The following is a 26,257-nucleotide window of genomic DNA, read 5'->3' as shown; positions in this document are numbered from 1 at the left end:
TTGTAACAAAATATGGATGTAGTTTGGAAGCTTCTCAAGGAGATTTGCCCGTGCTTCTCAAAGCCATCCTAAACACATCATAATTTTAACATCCTACCTATTGTGACATTCAAGTTGATTGGAAACAAAATAATGATCAGAAAACAGACATGAAAGTTTTGATCGGGCAGGTAATAGCTTTACCACATGAAGTCTCGAATGAATAACGCTCGTGGAAGCACAAGACTATTTCCAATCAGGGCAAGAAGCATTGTGAGAGCTGATAAGCCTTTAATGTTCTCAGGATTCAGATAATTAGTCCACTGAACAAATAGCATATGATGGTTAGTGGTAAAATAAAGATGAAGATATATACTTTTATCATTCTAAGAGTTCAAACAGGATAAATACCATTTGCGAAACCGGCATCCACATAAAGAGGAGGGTTGTTGTCCATCCTGATAATGCTCCGACAACTTTCACACCTTTCTCAGGAAGTTTTTTTGCTCGTGCCTGTAAATCTTACAAGGACACTTTTAAGGGATGTTGAACTAGATCGGAGTGATAACGTTTTTAGCAACCCCATGAGGAAAGATAGTAATCTTGGTTTCAGATCTCAATTTCAAACTATCCCATTTAATAACTATATACATCTAAGAAAAGTCGTTGTCCAGAAGAATTTGGTCCAATTTTTACATCATTATTGAAAGAGATTCAATCCTCAAAACATGAGATTTATGTGCTGACATATTTCATTAAAAGATTAGCAAATGCAAGAAAAAAACAAAATATAGGCAAGAAAAAATCTACCAAAGCAACTGCTAGCAATGCTGCAACCAAAGCAGTTACTCCATGCAAGATACCATTCGGTATGAATGGAACAAAAGTAGACCATATAACCTGCAAAAAAGAAAAAATTGCAAAACCAAAATTCCATCTCTTTGAGACAAATTTTACTATTAAATGTTATCATCTCTTGAATGAAGCTAGGGCTAGAAGAGAGATTACCTGGGGGATAATAGAAAATCCACCAACAGTGATAAGTCTTCCCAAAATTTCAAGATTTGTATAGGAAGAACATTAAAATAATTCATAAAGTTTATAAGAAGACCAGAAGCCACAACAGCCAACGTGGCTGCAAAATAAGGCAAGGGCATTGCCCCTGCTATTGCAAGCTGGGCAAAAACTATATATGTTGTTACACATATCTCAATCTTCATACGTGTAAAAACAATGACTTCATACTCTATCAATCCTCATACTTGTAACAAAATGGATAATTCATACTTTCTCAATCTTGCTCCCTCTCACAATCTCGCTCTCACAATCTCGCTCTTTCTTACAATCTCACTCTCTCTCACAATCTCGCTCTCTCTCAACATCTCGCTCTCTCAATCCACTTTGAACCTTGAACCATATAATGTTTTAAGCTCAATTATGCATGTTCTGATAAAATTATGATATTGAACTTTGAACTTTGAACGTACATGTTCTGATTAAATTCTGATACTAAGAGCAGTAGCAGAACACATCCAAAACCAATTATACAATGAATGTTTTTACAGAACACATACTTGAAACAAAATGGATAACAAACAAAGATTATACAATGAATGTTCTTTCAATTGGATGTGTTGTATAATTGGTTTTGGATGTGTGCTCTGTTCTGATATTGATAAAATTCAATTATACAATGAAAAGAGCAGTAGCCAGGTGTTCTGATAAAATTCTGATACTGAACTTTAAACTTTGAACTTGAACTTTCATAAAAAATATATGTTCAATTATACAATGAATGTTTTTACATACATAAAAAATAAATGAATGTTTTTACAAAGAATAAAAAATACAATTGTTCTCTTCACTTCTCTAAGCAACATGTGATAGACAATTGGGTTGTTGAATACCATATCAACGTCAACAAATTGCCCAAAAACTGTTCTCTTGAACATGGCCAACTGCGTTTGCGTGAGCTTCTCTTTGACAATCTTGTTTGCATTGGCAATGTGGGCCAAGCTAGTTACTTGACTAGGAATGAAACATGTAGCCATCTTAAATCACTCTTGCATTTATTAAAAATTCAATCAATAAACTCCTTCAGAAAAAAAAAAATGTAAAAAGACATTCTGTTTAAATCTCGCTAGAATAGATCTCACTAACATCACTCTTGCTAGAATTGCTCTCACTGGTGTCGATCTCTCCGGTGTCACTCTCTCCGATGTCGCTCTCCCTTATCTCCCTCACATTCTCTCTTTTTACTCGTCTTCAACCACAACACGTTGAAAACCAGAAAAACAAACAAAAAAAACCATAGGTTCACTTATCTCTCCGGTGTCGCTCTACCAATTTCACTCTTACTTATCTCGCTCACAAACTATTTCTACTCATCTTCAACCACAAAACACATCCAAAACAAACAAAAAAAACAAACAAAAAAAACCATATTGAAAGAAAGATTTACGGATAAGATTGGATTGAAAGCCGAAAGTAGAATTATTTGCAAGCCGAAAATAGTTTTTTTTCGTTTATGAGCAATACAGCCGTTAGCCTTGGAAAAATTGAATGAATAATAGTTTAGTTTTGGTGGATTTTCTAAGTAAAAAGGTAAGAACACGAAGTAAGGGCAAATTAAGTAATTTGGTAGGACAATGACGTCAGCAGAGGGTCAATTGACATTATTTTTTAAAAAAGGGTCATTTGACATTTTGGGCCCAATTTTTGGGCCATCCGTACAAATTTCTCATTTATTAATACATTGAGCCTGATTGCTATATTTGTAATAGCCACGAACTTTCAGTTCAATCTTCTTGAAAGAAGTTTTTCATTCACAGGAGGAGATGCCCTTCCTATAGCTACTATAGGCGGCGGCAGCCCCACCTCCACACCCATAGCATGGAAGAGCTGCTCCTTAATCCGCATTACAACCAATCCACATTTTCTCCAGATCGATATATGATACTAAACCGAAACTGAGCTGAACTTAATCCAATCCTATGTAAGGGTCAATCTAATCTAACATATCTTGCTATTTCTACGATAATTTTGATTTATTGACAAAGAAGCAAAGAAATGGATTTATCATCCAATTGAATCACTTCAAATAAACTAAGAGAAGTTCGAGAGAAAGGAGGGCATCACCACACATTACATAAGCACGAAATACCATAAGCTTTGATCTACGTGTGTATAATTAGAATCACAAGTTGGTTTTACAAACACATTTATTGAACACCTTTTATCCGCCACCATGTTGAGATATCAAAATTGATATGGACTATAGCATAGCATATTGAAAGCTACCACATTAGATGAAAAAATTTCATAGCTTTGAGGCTGGAGTGGATTCTGGCACTCTTACCTTCCGAATTAGGCCTTCTTGAGTCAATGACACGACGAGCTGCTCATTATTCACACAATTCAGTTATTAACATAATAGAGAGAGAGCGAGAGGAACATATGGTAGTTAGTTTCGTTTACCTCGCCCTTTTGGTTGAACATCTCGCCCGTAACGAAACCACGAGCATTATAGGCAGTAGGTGCCTCAATCTGTTCATGCTTGTGTTAGCATATTTTGAGCACAAACAAAAGTGATTAAAATACTTCGTTCATTATACTTACTACAAATAACAGCCAATCGTCAGCTCTTAAAGGTCGGTGAAACCACATCCTGAACAGAAATTGGAGGAGTAAGTTCTGATCTTACATTTATGACAATGATAAAATGACGCACGGATTATCTTTATAAACCAGCGTCTCAGAGGTCTCATCTTGTATTATATATACTCGTGACCCGCTCCACTAATTGCCAAAGAGGCTTTACATTCCTAAAACTTGTTCTAAAAGCCAATAAAGACGTTACATTATAGACCTTTTCATATGGGAATTTCCTTGTATTCTTTCATTTTTCTTTTGGCAATTCATTTTTTTTAATAGAGAAATAGTCCGTCGACAACTGAAAGTAAGACAACTGTAAACATATAATTGAAATACTTACGAGTGATCCAAGCTTATGGAAGTTGTCCTCAAACCCTTCCTACGATGGGGATTCAAGCTTACTGAAAGAAATATCAGGTCAGAAGCATATGCTACTACACACCTGCACGAACAACGTATATCATACAATATCATTTTCTATGTATACACGACAACAGGTTTATGTGAATTTTTGTCACTGCCATTCCGAGTAAGAAGGTGCATTCGATTATCCCAACAAGAGATAAGAACTATGCCCAAAGTTCTTAATTTTCGTATGAAAAGGGTTTTCAAAATTAAAAGTCAATCAGCTCTGGCCAGAATCACTAGGTTCTACAATAGTTCTAAAAAGCATAACTTATTATACTCAATTAAGCTGCTTACCTGTGCAAGGCTTGATCATCTGATAGTTTTCCTCTTGCTCTAAACCAATACTTCAAACTGCAATGTAATGCATTGTACCATCAACATATGAAAAGGTGCTACAGACAAACCATTAACTGAAATGAGAAGTGCAACGGTACCAAGGAGGAGACTTGGTCTGGTTCGTCGAGTTGTTAGGCTCGCAAAATCGTATCTCAATTGGCCAAGGAATAAATGTCCTTGCAGCTACCTTGTTACGGTAAGTCCTGATATAACCAATAGTTCTTATGAGCTGTTTGCACTGTAGGGATGATAGTTCTTGCGAGCCATTCTACGATAGTCAGGTTCTTATCCAGAATGACATCATCACGATAGTTAAACATTTAGAGTCTATGGCTAAGTAAGCCTCCATATCCACCTTGTAAATGCATCTTTATATATCATTTTTTTCGTAATAAACATTTAATACGAATCTATCACCAAGTAAACTTCCATATCCACTTTGTACTTGTTGAAAAAAAAAATCAAAGTAGCTCTGATACCACTGTTGAGAGAAATGAAATTGATGGAAAAGAAATAAATGTTGCAGAAAAAAATCAATACCTCAATGTTTGTCAAACAAAAGAAAAAAAATGAAAATGAGAGTGAAATTCAAACTTCTTATTGAAGTAGAAAAAAATTGGCGATATAAAAAATTGTGATACTCAAGATGTGGTATACAAAATTGTGATATATATTTTACATGAGACATCACCCTTTCATAGGAACAAAGGGTAAATTTAATAACTTAAAAATAAAAAACTTGAAAACCAAAAACTGAAAAATAAATCAAACAATAAAGTAAATAACTTCAAGCATTAAATTTTAAAACTAAAGATGAAAAAGAAAAAACTCATAATTCAACACTCTTGAGGTTTTTCTTTGTCACACCTAACTTTTGGTGAGGAAACATAAACTGTCTATGTGCAGTATTTGTGAGAATGCCGATGAGTTGTTCGATGATTTTGCATTCTTTCTCTTTCGTTCTCTACTTTTATCAATAAATGAAATCTTGACTTTGATGTGCCTCGTTCTACCATCTGGTACCAAATTGGAGACACTAGCAACCAAATCAAGTATTTTTTTTTAGATAAGGTAGACTGTGCATCTTCCCTTCTTGACCATTTTAGAAGGAAAAATTTTCAAAGCTTCAGTGCCTTCGTGTCCAAAGTATTGATGCCACCTTTCAATCATTTTGACCCTTACAATCTTTGTTCCTTGAGGGTCTTTGAAAAATACATAAAATTTATTATGCAATAATTAAATAATACTAAGCAAGATTTGAGATAACTTTGGAACATATAAAACATTGGATATTTTATGTTCATCTTGCTTACATGACAATAATACCTTTGCCTTCAGCTAGTACTGTTTCGCCATATCCAAGAACCACCTTAGACTGTATAGATTTATCAATCTGGCTAAAAGGATTTACATATTTAACCATATGGGAAGTGCTCCACTGTCAATAAGCCATGATGTTGACACTTTGTCATCAAAATGTGATGCCATAAACAAAAAAAAAAAAAAAAAAAAAAATGTTTCTTCATTGTTGGGAATTTGGAGTTGGTTTTGTTTACTAAAACAAAACTTCTCCGTATGACCGTCCTTGTTGCAATAATCGCAATGGTAAACTTGCTCGTTTTTTAACCAACGATTCTTTTCAGTATGGTTAGTCTTTTCAGAAAATCAACAAGGAGGAAATTCATCTTTTCTTGACGCTCCTCCCTTTTCTATACTCACCTGATTTTTAGTTGCATGTCTATCATCTTCTCCAACAAGTTTCTTGTCTTTAAATTTTGCATGAAATACACCCTCAGCTTGCTCCTCATTGCACATTATACTCTTTTGTTCATGGACTTGTAATTTGCTAATTAATTTAGCTATAGAGAGAGTTGTTAGATTAGAAGGCTCTGCTATGGCTGAGATCTTTGACTCCAATTTATCAGGAACATTAATCATTATTTTTTTCCACAACTCTTTGATTTGGCAAATTTTTACCAGCTAATCTTATCTGATTTACAATGGTCAATCACTTTTGTTGTGTAATCCCTCATAGAATTTGAATCCTTTATTTTTAGCATCTCAAACTCTCCTTGGAGAGTCAACATTTTGACAGCTTTCACCCTTGCACTTCCTTCAAATTCTTCGTGCAATTTATCCCAAGCTTCTTTTGCTATTTTACAATCAATAATCCTAGAAAATATAGGATCAGATAAAGCGACATGAAACACGGATAAAGAACTTCTGTAATTTCTCCTCTCCATGTAGTCTGATCTGATTCAATGTTGGATTTTCTCCCAATGATCGAGGATCAACATCGGTTGAAACTGATTCCCAAAGGCCAAGTGCCTTGAGATAGGATTGCATTTTAACAATCCAAAAATGGTAGTTTTCATCATTAAAATGTGAAGGAGAGGAAACACCAAAATTGAAAGATTTTTCAAATACAAAAACTGGAATTTTTTTTTTCACTCTCAAACAAAATCATAGGCCTTTGAATCTAAGACTCTGATACCATTATTGAAAAATTAAAGTAGCTTTGATGCTATTGTTGAGAAAATGGAATTGATGGAAAAGAAATAAATGTTACAGAAGCAAACAAGGAGGAAAAAAATGAAAATGATAGTGAAATTCAAACTTCTTATTGAAGTAAGAAAAAATTGGTGATACATAAAATTGTGATACTCAAAATGTGGTACACAAAATTGTGATACATATTTTATATGATACATCACCCTTTTATAGGAACAAAGGGCAAATTTAATAACTTACAAATTAAAGGCATATTAAAAACATAAACCTAATAACTTAAAATACAAACTTGAAAACCAAAAACTGAAAAATAAATCAAACAATAAAATAAATAACTTCAAACTAACGGTGAAAGAGAAGAAACAATTAACAGTAATAAAAAATGAAAAATAAATCAAACGATAAAATAAATATCTTCAAGCATTAAATTTTGAAACTAACGGTGAAAGAGAAGAAACAATTAACAGTAATAAAAAATGAAAAATAAATCAAACGATAAAATAAATATCTTCAAGCATTAAATTTTGAAACAAACGGAGAAAGAGAAAAGACAATTAACAGTAATCACCCTACCAGAAGAAATTCAAAATTCCTGCAATTGATTCCTTTCAATTACAAACTTCATATGGAATGAAACTTCCAAAGGAATGCCGTAAGCTGATTCTATTAGTACGCCGGACCTCGGTCATAGAGATTTTGCCCACATTACATGGCCTAACCTTAACCTACGCTCTGATCAAAATAAAACCAACTAAACATGATTTCCCCAAAATAAATGGCTTAATATTTTCATATATATTATCAAATATCAGAATAAAAATTTCTGATATTGGAGCAAATAAACCTACCATGAAAAAGAACAAAACCAATGGAAGAGCTACTTCATTGAAGGAAGAACAAGCAAAAATGTACCAACTAACTTACATGATAGGAAAGCCCATATAAAGAAAACCTAAAGTGGACAACAGATAAATCTTACCTAGGAAGAGATGGATCTGTAAGGCGTCTCTCGCGCAAGTCTTCCATTGATAGAAGCTGTAATATAATCAAGATCAATTTCCAAATGGAAATTATCATACATATAGGTTGCAAAATTTTAATCACCGTATCTGGAGATGGCACAGCTGGCATTTTTCCTATCTGGTGGTCAAATCCTTCTTCTTCTTTCTGCGAATAAACCATTGTAGTCTTGACAATCAAAGTATTGCAGTGAAAACTATAGAAAACCATTGGTCTCTCATTACTTAATTTCCTAAGATTTATCAAATTCAAAATTTGGATATAACTATTCTTATGATATGTTGGAACGTAATATTGTTGGAATATAACAAGCTAAGTTTCTTATGAATGCTATGGAGCTTCATTTGGAGTTCCCCACAGATAATTATGACTATGTTACTCAAAATTGATCAAATTGACTTCGCTGTTATTTATCTTACAGTCCTTGGCTTTCATTCAAGGTTGTGATCGCAAATTGATGTTGTTTGGGAAATTTCCTAGCTTGGAAGATCGTTCCAATAATTCTATCATACATTCTTCATCTTGCAAGCCTATGGCATAAAGATAATTTAAATATCAGGAAATTTTCTTTTCAGACTTCAGTTCTCCCCTTGTTACTCTACTTCTCACAGACGAATTTTATATCAAGCGGAGTTAATCGGTGCTACTGCTATCTATCTTCTTAAACTCATTTAGGTGCTGTATCTCTTGTATGGATTTCTAGGGCATATACTTTTTGTTCCCTTTTACATATCTTCGTTGAAAGTAGGGTTTTACCTAGGGGTATTATGGTAATTGTCTCTTACCTTAGGGCTCTCTACTGTCTATTTATTCATCCTGTTCTCTTGTATTTTGTGTATCAATTAACAATAATAAGAAAAAGGTCTGTATCGTGGTTTTTCTCCCTATTCTAGGGTTTCCACGTAAAATGTGTGTTGGTCTCTTTCTTTTCCTATTTTTCATCATGGTATCAGAGCATGGCAACAAAACTCTAGCCCACAGACATCTTCTACAGACGAAGCTCCAATCATGGACATGAAAACTGTTATCCAAGAGGCTGTAAAAGAATATCTCCAATCTGCCCTACCATAACTTCTTCCAGCCACCATCGCCGCCGTCCAGCCACCACAGGGGGCGCCGTCGACGTCGATCGGGGGTCCCTTCGAAGGAGAGAATCGTGAGATCGAGCCACAAAGACCCTCGTTCGCGTCGACCATGCCGCACGAATCGCCGGCCATCACTTTGCTGTCCAACCGCGATCGATTTGGGAGCCGATCCGAGGAGAACCGACCCAGCCGATCGATTCTGTCTCTGTCCAGCCGCATTTCCCCCAGGCGCAGATCCGAGCTGCCGACCCGACGCCACAGCAGTCCTTCCAAAAGCCGCTGCCTCCGATCTGTTTCTCCTGTCTCTTATACACATCTAGATGTGTATAAGAGACAGGTAACAGATTGGCCGACCCTTACTGTATGCAGCAACTGCTAGAGATATCTGGGAGGCAGCCAGGGATCTGTACTCAAAGCGAGATGTGTATAAGAGACAGGGACGAAGGGGGTCAAATCCAGACCTACGTGAGAAAAGACGTAAGATTGGCCGACCCTTACTGTATGCAGCAACTGCTAGAGATATCTGGGAGGCAGCCAGGGATCTGTACTCCTGTCTCTTATACACATCTAGATGTGTATAAGAGACAGGGTCTGTCCTCATCAATAGTATGGAGCCACAGATTGGCCGACCCTTACTGTATGCAGCAACTGCTAGAGATATCTGGGAGGCAGCCAGGGATCTGTACTCGAAGCGACAAAAAGCATCTCGGTTGTACACGTTACACAAACAGGTCCATGAGTGCAAACAAGGGACCATGGATGTTACTTTCTACTTTAATAAATTATTTGTATATTGGCAAGAGATGGACCTTTGCCGACAGATTGTCTGGAACTGCGCACAAGATGGGGCCCAGTACTTGAAACTTGAAGAGGCAGATCAGGTGTATGTGTTTTTGGCTGGATTGAACCTAAAATTTGACAATGTTCGGAGTTGCATATTGGGTCAACGACCTACTCCTTCTCTCAGAGAAGTTTGTTCAGAGGTTCGACTGGAAGAGGATCGATCACATGCTATGAACAATCCTGAACCCAAAATTTGACAGTGTTCGGAGTCGCATATTGGGTCAACGACCTACTCCTTCTCTCAGAGAAGTTTGTTCAGAGGTTCGACTGGAAGAGGATCGATCACATGCTACGAACAATCCTGTGACTGTTTCCACTAATGCATCAGCCTTTGTTACAAAGGCGTCCAGTTCCGACAGTGATAAAAAGCCCACACCTGTTTGTGAGCATTGTAAGAAGCCGTGGTATACGAAGGACCAATGTTGGAAGCTGCACGGCAGGCCCCCAAACAGTAGGAGACGACAGTCACATGACAAATCAAACTTTGGACGTGCACTCGTAAGTGACTACACAACATCAGTCCTCAGCCGATAATAAGACCAATTTGAGTGCTGTCGGGGTGAGTGCCATTGCGCAATCAGGTACATTTCCATCTTTTGGCTTTATTAGCATTAATGGCAAGAAACCCTGAATTGTAGATTCAGGGGCCACAGATCATCTCACCAGCTCTTCAGAATTGTTTGTTTCATACTGTCCGAGTGCGGGGCATGAACGTGTTAGAATTGCAGACGGGTCTTTTGCCCCAGTTGCAGGGAAAGGAAATACCTCTCCTTTTGATGGTTTAGTGATACATGTGCCTAAAATCTCTTATAATCTTTTATCAGTCAGTAAAATTACAAGAGATCTGAACTGTAAGGCCATTTTCTCACTAGATTCTGTTGTGTTTCAGGATCAGAAGTCGGGGATGACGATTGGCACTGCCCGGCACGATAGAGGGCTCTACTTCCTTTCTGACGATGCTTCTTCTAGGAGGGATCATAGAACTGGTTTTATGTCTTTAAAGTTTTCTACTTCCGAAAATGACTTTATGTTATGGCATTATCGTTTAGGACATCCAAACTTTCAGTATATGAAATATTTATTTCCACATTTATTCCGCAATATTAATATAGCGTCTCTAAATTGTGATGTATGTATTTGTGCCAAACAAAGTCGTATTACTTTTCGTTCTCAACCTTATAAGCCGTCCAGTCCTTTCTTTCTCATTCATAGTGACGTCTGGGGACCCTCACCTACTACTACCTCCACTGGTAAACGTTGGTTCGTCACCTTCATAGACGACCACACACGCCTCACTTGGGTGTTCTTACTTGCTGATAAGTCTGAGGTATCTTCCATCTTTCAACAATTTTATAATATGGTTGAAACCCAGTTCCATGCCAAGATTGGGATTTTGAGGAGTGATAATGGACGAGAGTTCTTTAACACCTCTTTCCATGACTTTCTTGTGTTTAAGGGAATTGTCCATCAGAGCTCGTGTGTTTATACTCCCCAACAAAATAGAGTAGCCGAGCGTAAAAATCGTCATCTGGTGGAAGTTGCCCGGTCATTAATGTTGTCTGCCACTCTTCCGTCCTACCTGTGGGGAGATGCCATTCTTATAGTAGCTCACCTCATCAATCGCATGCCTTCTCGTATTCTTGACTTTCATAATCCCTTGGACCTATTCAAAGAATCCTTTCCAACTACTCGCCTGATTTCTGATGTATCCCTCCGTGTCTTCGGTTGTGTCGTGTTTGTCCATTCCCATGGCCCAAATCGCACAAAATTCACCCCTCGTGCTCAGAAATGTGTTTTTGTTGGGTACCCTCTACACCAACGTGGGTATTGTTGAAAAAGGGTTGGTTTGCCCTAGGGGTTTATTTGTAATTCTCTTATGGGCCTAGGGCTTCCTGTCTGTCTATTTATTTGAGGAGTCTTTTTGTATTTCAGTGTAACAAAATAATAAGATTTGATCGTGGTTTTTTCTCCCTGGCCTAGGGTTTTCCACGTAAATTAGTGTGTTTTCTCTCTTCTTCTTCTTTTATTTTTATCCTGGTATCAGAGCAAAGGGACGAAACCCTAGGTCATGAAACCCTAGCCACCATTGATGAATCTCCTTCGACGACCAATTTTGAGATAGCTGACACGATTAAGGAAGCTGTCCAACAATACCTAGAGACCGCCTTACCTCGCCTTCTTCAACAAATGAGTGCCGCCGGAACGACAACCCAATCCGTTGACAGACAGATCGGATTGCGCCCAATCAAAGAGAATCGGCGTCCAGATCTGAGCGATGCCCAGCCACCCTTCAGCCGCGGACTCATCGATCTCCCAGGTGCAAATGGTGTTCGGCGGACAGATCCGGTCGCAGCAGCTTTTGCGCACAACCCGGTCGATCTCCCAGTAGTCGATCGCGCACAACCTTCCTCGAATCCAAAACAGTCGATGACGACCAGATCTGTCAATCTTCCAACAGCTTTCATGCATAACCTGGTCGATCTCCCAACAGGCTTCGATCGACAACCCTAGGGTTCGAAGCCGCGGCTTCGCCGGTGGGTTTTCTAACCAGCAACCTCCGGTGGTGGATCGGCTGGTCCTCTCTGACTGCAGTTACGCCGGTCCGGTCGCTTTTCCGACGAACTCTCCGGAAGGTCTGACCGGGGCGTGTTCTGATGAGATTAAAAGCAGATTTCTTTTCCTCCAGCAATAGCTCGCGGGTTTTGGGTCGGTGCTTGGTACAAACTCAAAAATTGTTCAACCGGAATCGTCCAATTTACAGCTAGGCTTCGAGAACCCGATAAACTCTTTCCATTCTTTACCTGTTACAAATTTATTATCTAGATTAATAGGACACTCTGCAGGTATTATTATTGGAGAAAAGTTGAATGGCGAAAATTATTTCTCCTGGGCTCAATCCATCCGAATGGCTCTGGAAGGAAGACAGAAATTTGGCTATCTAACTGGGGAGATAGCCAAACTTGAACCCGACAGTCCCCACGAATGTATCTGGAGAGCAGAAGATTCATTGCTACGATTAGTTCTAGTGAGTAGCATGGAACCCCAAATTGGCAGACCGTTACTTTACACGGCGACTGCCAAGAAGATCTGGTCTGAAATACGCCTTGAAGAAGACAGGTCTCGGGCCATGAATATTTCAATAGTTACGTCTACTGAGGCTGCTGCTTTTGCCACCAAGTCAACTGGNCTAGTGAGTAGCATGGAACCCCAAATTGGCAGACCGTTACTTTACACGGCGACTGCCAAAAAGATCTGGGATGCAGTACAGCAGTTGTATTCACAAAAGCAAAATGCATCCCACCTCTATACCTTACGCAAACAAGTCCATGAATGCAAGCAAGGAGCTATGGAAGTCACGTCATACTTCAACAAATTGTCCTTGTTATGGCAAGAAATGGACTTATGTCGTGAGATTATCTGGAGATGTACACATGATGGGACGCAGTATTCCAAACTTGAGGAAGCTGATCGAGTGTATGATTTTCTGGCTGGGTTAAATCCGTCACTGAGGAAGGTGTGGTCTAAAATACGCCTCGAAGAAGACAGGTCTAGGGCCATGAATATTTTAGTAATTACGTCTACTGAGGCTGCTGCTTTTGCCACCAAGTCATCTGGATCAGACAGTGACAAGAAACCTCCACCTGTTTGTGAGCATTGCAAAAAACCATGGCACACGAAAGACCAGTGTTGGAAGCTTCATGGCAAACCTCCAAATTACAAACGACGTCAGTCATAGGACAAGGCTGGTCCTGAACGGGCTCTGGTCAGTGATTTGGCTAATGACAAGACCTCGACTCTGCCTTAAGCTGACAGTCAGAGTAACTTAAGTGCTGTTGGGGTCAGTGCAATTGCACACTCAGGTACGACTCGGTCTTTTGGTTTTATTAGCATTAATGGTAAACGGCCCTGGATTGTGGACTCTGGAGCAACAGATCGTCTGACCGGGTCTTCTGATCATTTTATATCATATCACCCGAGTGTCGGCAATGAAAAGATTAGAATCGCAGATGGGTCCTTTGCCCCTGTCGCAGGGAAAGGACATCTTTCTCCATTTGATGGTTTGATATTGCGTGATGTACTGCATGTTCCTAAAATTTCGTATAACTTACTTTTTGTTAGTAAAATTACATGGGACCTGAACTGTCAAACTGTTTTCTCACCGGACATTGTTTTGTTTCAGGATCTGAGCACGAGGACGACGATTGCCACTACCCGGCACGATAGGAGGCTCTATTTTCTGACTGATGAAATTTCTTTAAGGATGATTATAGAACTAGTTTTGTTTCTTTGAATTTCTCTACTGTTGAGACTGATTTTATGTTATGAAATTACCGTCTGGGACATCCCAATTTTCAATATATGAAGTATCTTTTTCCACATTTATTTCATAATATTAATATATCATCCTTACAATGCGATGTGTGTATCTGGGCTAAACAAAGTCGTGTTTCGTTTCACTCTCAACCCTACAAGCCGTCCAAACCGTTCAGTCTTATCCATAGTGATGTCTGGGGTCCCTCACCAATCATTACCTCTACAGGCAAACGGTGGTTTGTCACCTTTATTGACGATCACACCAGATTGACCTGGGTCTTCCTTTTGACTGATAAGTCTGAGGTGTCCTCTGTTTTCCAACAAATTTATGCGACCGTAGAAATCTAGTTCAACACAAAAATCGCGACCATAGAAACCCAGTTCAACACAAAAATTTCCATTTTACGGAGTGACAACGGGCGTGAATTCATTAATCACTCATTTCGGGACTTCTTGGTATTTAAAGGAATTGTCCATCAAAGCTCGTGTGCCTATACTCCCTAACAAAACGGAGTAGCCGAGAGGAAAAATAGGCAGCTAGTTGAGGTCGCTCGTTCCCTTATGATATCTACCTCTCTTCCTTCCTATCTGTGGGGCAATGCTATCCTTCCTGCAGTCCACCTTATCAACCGCATGCCTTCCCGTGTCTTATCCTTCCATACTCCTCTTGACTATTTCAAAGAATTGTATCCCAACACCCGGTTAATTCCTGATGTACCTCTGCGGGTGTTTGGATGTGTTGTCTTTGTCCATACCCACGATCCCAATCGTACGAAATTCAATCCTCGTACCCAGAAATGTGTCTTTGTTGGGTATCCTCTCCATCAACGTGGGTACAAGTGTTATCGTCCCTCGTCTCGGAAGTATTTTGTGTCTATGGATGTCACCTTTCTCGAGGATCAACCATTTTTCCCCATTAGTCCTCTTCCGGGGGAGCGTCCTAGTGAAGAGGCTAACTGGTCCACGTACTCCATTCCCCTAGAGGTGTCGGCTGAACTTGAACATCCTAGCCCTGTTCTTCCTAATCCTGTTCTTCCTACTAATCAAGTCCCTTGGATAACTTACTACAGGAAGAATCTTAGAAAGGAAACAATGTCGCCTGTCGCTTCTCCGGCTCCAGTTCATGAGTCAGACTCGGTCTTAGTTCCAGGTATGAATATTCCTGTTTGTGATACTAATGATTTTGTTGAGACTGATAATTGTAGAGTGGACAAAGATATAGAGATTGATGCAAATTATGAGAAAATAAAGGAAATTGATGCAAATGATGAGGAAAATAGAGGGAATTGAGGAGGATGGAGAAACTGGTGGAGAAGACAACACTGAAGAAATAACTTTAGCAAACGAGAATAGTGGAAGGGAAGGTGATTGTGTGGGAAGTCCTTCTAACGAAAGATCCATAGATCAGATGGTTAGCTGCAGTAAAGAACGTGAAGAAGAGGAAAACCGTGATACATCTCTTGATCTTCCAATTGCCTTGAGAAAAGAGACTAGGTCATGTACAAAGTTCCCTACACATAGTTACATGACATATAGTAACCTATCTCCTGAGTTCAAGGCTCTTACTACCAGTCTAGATACGGTAATGGTTCCAAGTAATATACGAGTTGCAATGGAAACTCCTAAGTGGAAGGTTGCAGTTATGGAAGAAATGAGAGCTCTAGAGAAAAATGGAACATGGGAACAGGTTGCTCTTCCTGAGGGGCACAAGACGGTTGGATGTAAATGGGTGTTTATTGTCAAGTACAAATCCGATGGCTCAATTGACAGATACAAGGTGAGACTGGTAGCCAAAGGCTTTACCTAGACCTTTGGTATTGATTACTCTGAGACATTCTCTCCTGTGGCTAAGCTCAATACGATCCGGGTACTGTTATCTGTTGTTGTTAATAAAGATTGGTCTTTGCACCAATTGGATGTGAAGAATGCGTTTCTTATTGGAGAACTCGAAGAAAAAGTCTATATGAGCCCTCCACCCGGCTTCGAACAACAGTTTAACCTCGGGTTTGTAGATTGAAGAAGTCACTGTATGGGTTGAAACAATCGCCAAGAGCCTGGTTTGACAGATTCACCACATTTGTTAAAGCTCAGGGGTATGATCAGGGGCACTCAGACCACACGTTGTTTACAAAAAGGTCGAGTTCAGGAAAAACCTCAGTACTTATTGTGTATGTAGATGATATTGTTTTGACCGGTGATACTGATGAAATTATGAGACTTAAAACAAAGATGGCTGAAGAATTTGAAATTAAAGATCTGGAAAAATTGTGATACTTCCTTGGGAAGAGGGTATCTCTGTCTCACAACGAAAGTATACTCTAGATCTCCTCAAAGAAACAGGGATGACTGGGTGTAGACCTGTAGACACCCCTGCAGAGTATAATGTCAAACTGAGTAATGTTAGTAATGGAGCTCCTGTTAGCAAAGAGAGATATCAGCGATTAGTCGGAAAGTTGATATATTTATCTCACACAAGATCTGATATATCATATGCTGTGAGTGTTGTTAGTCAGTTCATACAAGCTCCCTATGAGGAACATATGACAGCCGTTGAACACATCTTACGGTATTTAAAGAGCACTCCTGGTAAAGGTCTTCTGTTCAGGAAGTCTAGTATACGTGGTATAGAAGCATATACAAATTCGAACTGGGCTGGATCTACTGTTGATAGAAAGTCTGTGTTTGGATATTGCACGTTTGTCTAGAGCAATCTGGTTACTTGGAGAAGTAAGAAACAGGGAGTGGTTGCCAAGAGTAGTGCAAAAGCCGAGTACAGGGCCATGAATTTGGGGATATGTGAAGAGATCTGGTTGAAGAAAGTATTAACAGATCTTCGACAAGACAGTGAGCTTCTAATGAAATTGTTCTGCGACAATAAAGCAGCAATAAGTATTGCCAACAATCCGGTCCAGCACGATAGAACCAAACACGTCGAGATTGACAGACATTTCGTTAAAGAAAGACTGGACAATGGGAGCATATGTATTCCCTACATCCTTTCAAATCAGCAGATTGCAGATGTCCTTACAAAGGGGTTGTTAAGACGGAGTTTTGATTACTGTGTCAGCAAGTTGGGTCTGATCGATATTTACGCCCCAACTTGAAGGGGGTGTCGAAAAAGGGTTGGTTTGCCCTAGGGGTTTATTTGTAATTCTCTTATGGGTCTAGGGTTTCCTGTCTGTCTATTTATTTGAGGTGCCTTTCTGTATTTCAGTGTAACAAAATAATAAGATTTGATCGTGGTTTTTTCTCCCTGGCCTAGGGTTTTCCACGTAAATTAGTGTGTTTTCTCTCTTCTTCTTCTTTTATTTTTATCAGGTATAAATACTACCATCCGTCCTCTCATAAGTATTTTGTCTCCATGGACATAACTTTCATTGAAGATCAGCCCTTCTTCCCCGTTAGTCATCTTCAAGGGGAGAGCTTGAGTGAAGAGCCTAACTGGTCCTCCTATGATATCCCCTTAGGGGAATCCGCCCCGATTCCTTCTCCTAATTCTAAAAAAGCCTGTCCTGTCCTCCCTACCAACCAGATTCCTTGGATAACCTACTATAGGAAGAATCTTAGAAAGGAAGGGACGCCACCTGTTGAACAGCCAGCTCCGGTCCATGAATCAGACCCTGCATCTGGTCCAAGTATGTGTATTCCTGAAACTAATGATGTTGATATATGTATGGAGACTGACAAGTGCAAGGAAGATAAGGATGAAGGAGGTGGCAATACTGAAAATGTGACAAATGAGGAAACAGCTAAGAATGATAGCAATAAAGGGAAAGGTCCAGATTGTGACAAGGAAGTGGAAGATACTACTGAAACCCTTGATATACAGGTGACCGATCATGCTGAAAAACCTAGAGAGTTAGAAAATCATGATGTCTCTATCAATCTTCCAATAGCACTGAGGAAAGGTACTCGTTCATGCGCAAAGTACTCTGTGCACAGTTACATGACATATAGCAATTTGTCTCCTAAATTTAAAGCTCTCACTACCAACTTGGATAGTATCATGGTCCCAAGCAGTATTCGTGAAGCAATGGAGAACTCTGAATGGAAAACGGCTGTTATGAAAGAAATGAGGGCTCTTGAGAAAAATGGTACATGGGAACAGGTGCCTTTACCTGAAGGGCACAGGACAGTTGGATGCAAATGGGTGTTCACCGTAAAATACAAATCAGATGAGACGATTGACCGATATAAGGCCAGATTGGTTGTTAAAGGTTTCACCCAGACCTACGGAGTTGATTACTATGAAACATTCTCTCCCGTGGCCAAACTCAACACTATTCGGGTTTTGTTGTCGATTACTGTAAACAAAGATTGGTCACTTCACCAGTTAGATGTTAAAAATGCATTCCTGAATGGAGAACTTGAAGAAGAAGTCTATATGAGCCCTCCTCCTGGATTCGAGAGTCAGTTCAAGCACAGGGTTTGTAGACTGAGAAAGTCTTTATATGGACTGAAACAGTCCCCAAGGGCTTGGTTTGATAGGTTCACCACATTTGTTATAGAACAGAGATACAAACAAGGGCACTCAGATCATACACTGTTTACGAAATGGTCCGACTCCGGGAAGATTGCCGTCCTTATATTGTATGTTGATGATATTGTTCTGTCTGGCGATGATGAGGGTGAAATTACAAGGTTTAAAATGAGAATGGCCAGAGAATTTGAGATTAAAGACCTTGGTAAGCTGAGATACTTCCTTAGAATGGAAGTATCAAGAGAAGGTATTTCAATATCGCAAAGGAAATATACACTAGACTTGCTCAAAAAAATAGGCATGACTGAGTGTAAACCTGCTGACACACCTGTGGAGTATAATGCAAAACTTGGTGTTATAACAACAAAGTTCCTGTTAGCAAGGAAAGGTACCAGAGGTTGGTTGGAAAGTTGATCTACTTGTCCCATACAAGACTAGATATTTCATATGCAGTAAGCGTGGTAAGCCAATTTATGCAAGCTCCCTATGAGGAGCATATGACTGCGGTTGAGCGTATTCTTCGGTACTTGAAGGGGACTCCTGGTAAGGGTCTGATGTTCAAGAAGTCTGGAAAAAGGACTATAGAAGCATATACCGATTCTGATTGGGCAGGCTCTGTCGTTGATAGAAAGTCAACCTCTGGGTATTGCACCTTTGTCTGGGGTAACCTTGTCATCTGGCGAAGTAAAAACAGGGAGTGGTGACTAGGAGTAGCGCTAAAGCTGAGTACAGGATAATGAGCTTAGGGATATGTGAAGAAATCTGGTTGAATAAGGTGCTATTTGATATTTACCAAGACAGTGAGCTTCTAATGAAGTTGTTTTGTGATAATAAAGCAGCAATAAGCATCGCAAACAACCCAATCCAGCATGACAGAACCAAACATGTAGAGATTGACAGACACTTCATTAAAGAAAGACTGGATAATGGGAGCATTTGCATCCCCTATATTCCCTCAAGTCAACAAGTGGCAGATGTTCTCACCAAGGGGTTACTTAGACCAAATTTTGACTACTGTATCAGCAAGTTGGGTCTTATTGATATTTATGCACCAATTTGAGGGAATGTTGAAAGTAGGGTTTTACCCTAGAGGTATTATTGTAATTGTCTCTTACCCTAGGGCTCTCTACTGTCTATTTATTCATCCTGTTCTCTTGTATTCTGGGTATCAATTAAAAATAATAAGAAAAATGTCTGTATCATGGTTTTTCTCCCTGTTCTAGGGTTTCCACGTAAACTGTGTGTTGGTCTCTTTCTTTTCCTATTTTTCATCAATCTTCATAACATCTCAGACCAAAATTGATTTCTCAGAATAAAACTCTCACTAATATTAAGAACAATAAACCCACTGCGAAGTTTTCTTCCATATTCATAAGCCATATCTACAGTATACTGCTACTGCATTCATAAGCATAGTCAGGGTTGGAACTAAACAAATAAAACCAACAAAAACAACTAAGTCCAAAAGAGAGAGCCTCTGCTTGCTTTGGTCTCATACCAAGGTTCAGAAATTTGAAGTCCTCTAAACCTTGGCGTCATTATCTACTAATAGAACATCCATATTTAGTTTATAGGCACATTCTAATCATTTCTATCAAGTTGAAACAGTATATCTCACGAATTTGAAACTTTCTTTCTGCTTGCTAATTATTATAAAAAAAAAAAAATTGGAAGAAAATTTAAACATAAACGGTTCATATTTTATCATACCAACTGTGGTTTAAGCAAATTTACACAATGATAATCTGGTCAAGTTGAAACAGCACATCTCACCAAAATATGATAAAATTCAACAACCCAAATCAATGAGTACAGAAAGCAAAGGAATTTAACAAATCAAGAACATGGGAGGAAAAAACAATTTTGACTTTTAAACTTGGCTAGTTGTATCAATTTCCACCTTCAACTTTCAATTTCATTGAATTGAACCCTAAACTTAAACATTTATTATCACGTTCACCCTTAGATTAAATTTTCTCTAAATTCAGTCACTAATTTTAGCAACAAATAAAATACAAAATTCTCAAAACTTAGTAATTTCCAAAAAAATAAAATAACAAATAAAAAATAAAAATCCCAAATAATACAGAAGATTGATGATTTAACAAATCTTTGAAAAACACTCAAGTTTCATTGAAAATCTAGGTCTAATGTTGTTCTCTTTGAAGTTTAACTAATTTCATATTCAATAAACATTTTATGATTATTAAATATACATGAAAAGACTTCCATGGATGATTTTTCAAATAAAAGACTGTTGGCGAATCAAACAATAACATTTATTCATGGTTAAGATAAAATTGCAAAGGTTAAGGTACAGTTTGATATAATTTAAATTTGAAGGAAAAAGTTGATGTACCCTGCCAAGTTAAGGGAGAAAATTGATATTTTCCTAAAAAAACAAAAAAGATCATCCAAATATGCACAGATTGACAATTACTTGAAATGAAGCGAGCAATGTGAAAATGATATTTCCTTTCTGTATTGCATCCACTCTCCGGGAAGCAAAACTGTGTCCATCACGAATACGTTGAACTTGATATATAATCGGCGCTACAAAAGCAAAAAATGAATGGTTATCATCCCTTTTTCAACTTCAAAGATATAATTACAGTGGTCTAATTTAAGATTGCTCTTGCTCTATGTTTCTCACATCATCTGAAGTATGTCACATAGATACCGTCCTACAGAAAGTGTCCTATAGTTAATTTTATCATGAAAAAGCCCTGCTCCCCAAATCTGGAAGATGTATCAACGCAAACATCTTACGGTGACACGAAGTTATGCAGTTGGGGTCTAAACTGCAGAAGGTGTCAAACTATCGGAATATACTTCACACAAACTTCAATCCATAATCCAGAAAGACAACAGTCATAGAAGCATATAAAACCAAGAGTTCAAAAATCCACTAGGTAAAAGGAAACCAGCTTGCACAGCTTTGACGAATCATTAAATGTGACAGGAAACATATCCTTGGATCAAAAGTTCTCCATGCTACAATTTTATAAGAATAAGGCATTCTTTAGCTAATTGTCATCGCTGTGAAAATTAATTTAATTGAAAGTGAATTGTCATTGAAACGATAATGATGAAGACAGGAAACAGGTATATGTGTGAGACACAAAGATACTACCATAGGCTTAGACATTACGGCTGGGAGTATGTTATCTGAGCAATAAAAGCATTAAGATCCAGCATAAATAATTGTACTTACTATCAAAGTCCCCGATGAGAAGAAAATATGCATGCAAACTATGCACAAACTTGAGACAATCAAGAGTTTTTGACGCTGCTGCCAGTGCCTGTAATATTTATAAATTAGAAGTGAACTATTCTGAGTATCAAGAAGAATTAACAATATTGCACTAATGTGTTTAACGCCTATATTTATCAAGTAATTTAATTGATGTGATAACAAAATGACCATAGCTCAGAGATAGTTGATATGCACTTTTTTCCTTGAGGTCGAAAGTTCAAATTCTCGTGCCTCATATTTGTGATACTCAAGGAAAAAAAACATGAAGACAAGCACTAGATCTTGAGACATGCATAGGCTGCTAAATCAGTAGAGACAGAAAAAAATGGATGTTTCCCTCAAACCTTCTATACTTCAAAAAATATGAGATGATTAGCAAGCACAAAGACAAGCTAAGAACAATGTCGAGGATATGTGATAAAGCACCAGGTTGAGTGTTGACGTCAGAAAGAAAATTTTTGAACTGCACTTAAGATTAATTGATTCACCAGTCAACTTCATCGAACATTTCAATAATGCCAAATCCCAAACTATCCAGCAACCTATACTTTGGATATTGCTTTTACGATATCTACCAAATTTTTGAAAGAAGAAAGAAAAAACGATAGTGAAATAGAATAAAAAAAGAAATAATAATAATAATACCTGGCCAACTAGCTGCCCACCAAAAACTTTTCCAAATTTTGGAGCCTCTGGTAAAGTAATCCCTTGGAATAAATTTGCCTCCAGAGAATCAGTAGAAACAACAATTTTAGCAGCATTACATAAGCAAAGTAAACAATATCATGAATGAAAAATAGAATCAACTTTATTGTAATCCTATGTTTCAATGGGAACAAGTCAATCACAAAATTTCTCACAATTTCCCATCGTTCAGTGTAATTCCATGTTTCAACAGGTAGAAGGACAATTTTCTCATTTTCCGTTTATTTAGGATGAGATTTATTGATGTTCTTGGAATATAACATAAAAAAAATTAGATAATAAGAAGAATTTTGTGAAGTTCCTTCATCCTTTATTCCTAGGAGAAGTGTTGGAGAAATGAGTTACTTTCTTTAGGGGGAAAACTGTCATCATAGAGAGAGAGAGAAAGAAATGAGGGAGAGAGATCATTAGCATCATGGCAGTTGGGATAGTGAGCACTGCTTGCAAAACGTGAAATCATATTCAAGAAAAACATACTTCCAGAGGCTGTAGGTGCAATATTTTCTCAACAAGTGCACATGTATCATGAGTTCTGTCGGCATTCCAAATCGACATAGAAGTTAACAATGAATAATGTTCCCGAGGTAGGATCAAGCATGTGAGCTGCCACAATTAGAAGCACATAGGTAAGTAAAACCATGTAGACACCATAACCTCAAGGAAAAGACATTTTGCTTGTAAAAGAGAAAATGGAAGGCCTAAATAACCTACCTTAGACAGAGCAACTATATCAGCATCCTGTACAGATCTTGAGGATCCTGCAAAACCAGTTCACATTCTTAGTTTCCAGAAGCATCACCAGATTCACATATAGCAGGCAAAATCAAAAGTTGTTTTGTTGTCAGCTCAAGTCTCAGATGGCAATATAATGAGTGTTCATCAAATTCAACACATAATATAATGAGATGGGTACACAAACGAAATCCATCACTCACTCGTTATAAAGACAAAACAGTATATGGCGAAGAATGGACACAAGAGAACAATCGGTGGAAGTTCCAAAAGGAAAAGATTACAAAAATTATGACATAAAGCAATAAGTCTGAAAAAGTATCTAAAAACAGAAATTTTAGATATGTGTACCCTGTACGGTAAGGAACCATGAGATATATGTTTGGAATAGATTCCAATTTGAAGAGTTGAAAAATCACCATCTCATTTCTCTTAGGGTAATAAATACTTTCGACAAATGATTTCTATTTGGAAAAGGGGTGGAAAATAAGATAAGTTGAATAACAACACAAAATTGAAAGGAAACGACATGATTAACAAATTTTACTGAAGTTGATCTGACAATAATACGTCAAAAATAGTAAAATTTCTGAGTAAATAAATACCAAAATAGTCATAACGCTTTAACTGAAATTCCGGCTGATTTTCTCCATCTTCATCAACGCCATGTACTTCAGCCTGTAAACCATAAGAGTGAGAAGCTTTCTCAAGACCAACTAAACTTCCAACTACTGCAAAATTCCCAAGAAGATTACCTCTCCCTCCCATATGAAATAGATTCCAGCTCCTGTTTCACCCTCACGAAGAACGTAGTCTCCACTCTCTGCGAAAAAAAAAAACGTCAAATTAAAACTGTCATATTACAACTATTACGTTAGCTAATAAATCTTAAGTTACAATTGCCTTGGCACCGATTCTTGTCTAATGTAATCGCCATAGACTCAAAAAAAAAAAAAAAAAAAAAAAACCCTCAAGTTTTCAGGTAAAGAATAATTTAAACTTTAAATATACTATCAACACTGCTGTCAGTTTAATCGATACCAACAATTTTCATCAGATAGAAAAGAAAAACAAACACTACAACGTTAAATCACACATTAGTCACTACATACTCATTGAATCGAGTGGAAGAGCAGAAGAATTAATTGATTTCATCAGCAAATTACATGTTATGATGGACCAAAAGTTGTGAACAAATTATGGAAAACAAAAGTTACCGTAGCGCTTAACGACAATCACTTCAGCAATTGCCCTTAAAGACGAGCTAGGCAGCCTCTGTAGCAGCGGAACACATCCAAGAAACTCAATCACTGCAAAAAAAAAAAAAAAAATTAAGAACATCGAAATTGCAGTTACAGAACAAAATTGACGTGAAATGAAAAAGAAAAAGATTCTTGATTCCGATTTTCAATTCGTCGCACCTGATTCTAGGTCCATGACGCTCGAAACAGTTAGAAGTGAAAGTATTGGATCAAGATGAGCAACTGAATTCCGTGAATGAATTCCTCCAGATCACCTCTTTTTGTGATTGTACTCATTTTTAATTGATTTAAAGAAAAAATATAATATTTTTCAAAAGAAACAGATAAGTATAAATAAAATAAACAATCTTTTCTAAAAAATAAATAAATATGACCCTGGTAGATAATCCAAATTCTGCCTTATTTTTTTTAGATTTATTGAATTCAACAAATATGTATAAGAAAAAAAATCACATTTTATTTCTGAAAACTACTTTTGGATTCTATGATTCGAATCGTGTAAATTCTGAAAATAATATTTTTATATTTTCATTGAATCCAGATTTTGAATTTTGAAATTTAACATGCATAATTATATTAAACAAAAATATCAAAATTTTAAAGTGCAGAATCATATTAAACAAAAATAAAAACACTTAAAACTACCATATATCATTATAAACTTAATTCGTTTTTTGAAAAGTAAAACATGTATTATAAATTATATCATATGACAAAATAACAATTATAAAAAAAATTAACATAAAACATGTTCGTAAATAAATTAATAATAGTTTATTTCTAATATTTAGTATGTAACTTCGACAAGTTTTTTGATTTATAAATATAATATCAATCACATTTTAAACAATTATTTAAACTATAATCCTGTTTTGAAATTGCTAGCAAACACATATCTAAAAATATGAAATACAACCCTGTTTTCATTATATCGATTGTTTCAAATTTATATTTTCAGATTATCTGCTAAACAGACCCTAAACAGTCTCATCATTAAATCAACCATACAATTATATTTTCAAATTTTAAATTGTTCAAAGAGATGATTAAGTGCAGGCTAATCCATATATTATTTTCATATACAACTGTCTGGCACAAACATAGTTGAAGTCCATATAGTACCTAAATATTTTCCTTGTGATAAATTGAGCTTTCAAACTTTTTTTTTATTATTATTATAAATTAAGAGTGGGAGATTTGAATCACGGATCTCTTGGTCTTCAGTACATATAGATGTCAACTTTCAAACTTTACCATTATTAAAATCGAATCCTCAAACTGACATGATTGTAAAAATTGTAACAATTGTATAAACTTGAGAATTCAATTTTAACACTATTATAAATTTGAGCGTCCAATTCTAACATCGGTATAAATTTGAGAGCTCAATTTTTACAATTTATCCTATATATATAGTACATCAATTATTTCAAACCTTATCATTGGAAAATGGACCACAAAATCACCCAAGTATAAATGTCATTTGTATGGAATTTATGACTATAGGACTATATCTAATCTAACTTTGACTCATCTCAAGTACTTTAACCATAGCCATCCTTATTTATGGAGCACCGAACCCCATGTATCAATTGTTAATTATAAGAGACAATTGGGCAAGATGGTCGGCCCACTAAATTTAGAGATAACGTTTATCTGGTTCATAGGATTA

The 26,257-nt window shown here is 37.3% G+C and overlaps 2 protein-coding genes and 1 long non-coding RNA gene across 6 annotated transcripts; 1 reads left to right on the top strand and 2 right to left on the bottom strand.

Moving 5' to 3' along the window:
* On the bottom strand, positions 1-849 carry LOC120092542. The gene is made up of 3 exons (XR_005486073.1): positions 790-849; positions 391-492; positions 1-302 (listed from the first exon to the last, which is right to left on the bottom strand). It is a non-coding gene; the product is annotated as an uncharacterized LOC120092542 (long non-coding RNA).
* A 2,204-nt stretch (positions 850-3,053) lies between these two features.
* On the bottom strand, positions 3,054-24,891 carry LOC120092474 (acyl-CoA thioesterase 2-like). 2 transcript variants are annotated; one of them, XM_039050572.1, is made up of 17 exons: positions 24,745-24,891; positions 24,541-24,633; positions 24,079-24,146; positions 23,929-24,001; positions 23,303-23,349; positions 23,069-23,194; positions 22,532-22,609; positions 21,845-21,932; positions 21,071-21,183; positions 7,993-8,076; positions 7,868-7,923; positions 4,476-4,580; positions 4,336-4,392; positions 3,974-4,075; positions 3,598-3,646; positions 3,457-3,525; positions 3,054-3,376 (listed from the first exon to the last, which is right to left on the bottom strand). In XM_039050572.1, the coding sequence occupies exons 1-17, from the start codon at positions 24,758-24,760 to the stop codon at positions 3,299-3,301; spliced, it is 1,302 nt and encodes a 433-aa protein (XP_038906500.1). In that variant the 5' UTR covers positions 24,761-24,891; the 3' UTR covers positions 3,054-3,298. The 2 variants fall into 2 exon arrangements, with proteins under 2 accessions (XP_038906500.1, XP_038906505.1); XM_039050577.1 differs by having other exon boundaries at positions 7,993-8,055.
* On the top strand, positions 9,590-10,394 carry LOC120092499. Of its 3 annotated transcripts, none has more exons than XM_039050598.1 (2): positions 9,590-9,935; positions 10,057-10,394. In XM_039050598.1, the coding sequence occupies exons 1-2, from the start codon at positions 9,602-9,604 to the stop codon at positions 10,368-10,370; spliced, it is 648 nt and encodes a 215-aa protein (XP_038906526.1). In that variant the 5' UTR covers positions 9,590-9,601; the 3' UTR covers positions 10,371-10,394. The 3 variants fall into 3 exon arrangements, with proteins under 3 accessions (XP_038906526.1, XP_038906540.1, XP_038906533.1); XM_039050612.1 differs by having other exon boundaries at positions 9,590-9,976; positions 10,098-10,394; XM_039050605.1 differs by having other exon boundaries at positions 9,590-10,001; positions 10,123-10,394.
* Positions 24,892-26,257: the final 1,366 nt, after the last annotated feature.

The sequence above is a fragment of the Benincasa hispida genome, chromosome 1 (genome assembly GCF_009727055.1).
Source record: "Benincasa hispida cultivar B227 chromosome 1, ASM972705v1, whole genome shotgun sequence".
In the NCBI taxonomy this organism is placed as follows: domain Eukaryota; kingdom Viridiplantae; phylum Streptophyta; class Magnoliopsida; order Cucurbitales; family Cucurbitaceae; genus Benincasa; species Benincasa hispida.
This window is presented reverse-complemented; position numbering and strand designations above follow the sequence as displayed.

Coding starts and splice junctions, on each gene's coding strand:
- LOC120092474 (XM_039050572.1), bottom strand. Junction 24,002..24,078: donor ATTTCATATGGGAGGGAGAG/GTAATCTTCTTG, acceptor TATGGTTTACAG/GCTGAAGTACATGGCGTTGA. Junction 23,350..23,928: donor AAAGCGTTATGACTATTTTG/GTATTTATTTAC, acceptor CTGGTTTTGCAG/GATCCTCAAGATCTGTACAG.
- LOC120092499 (XM_039050598.1), top strand. CDS start 9,602: ATGGAGCCACAGATTGGCCGACCCTTACTGTATGCAGCAACTGCTAGA. Junction 9,936..10,056: donor TGTTCGGAGTTGCATATTGG/GTCAACGACCTA, acceptor GTCGCATATTGG/GTCAACGACCTACTCCTTCT.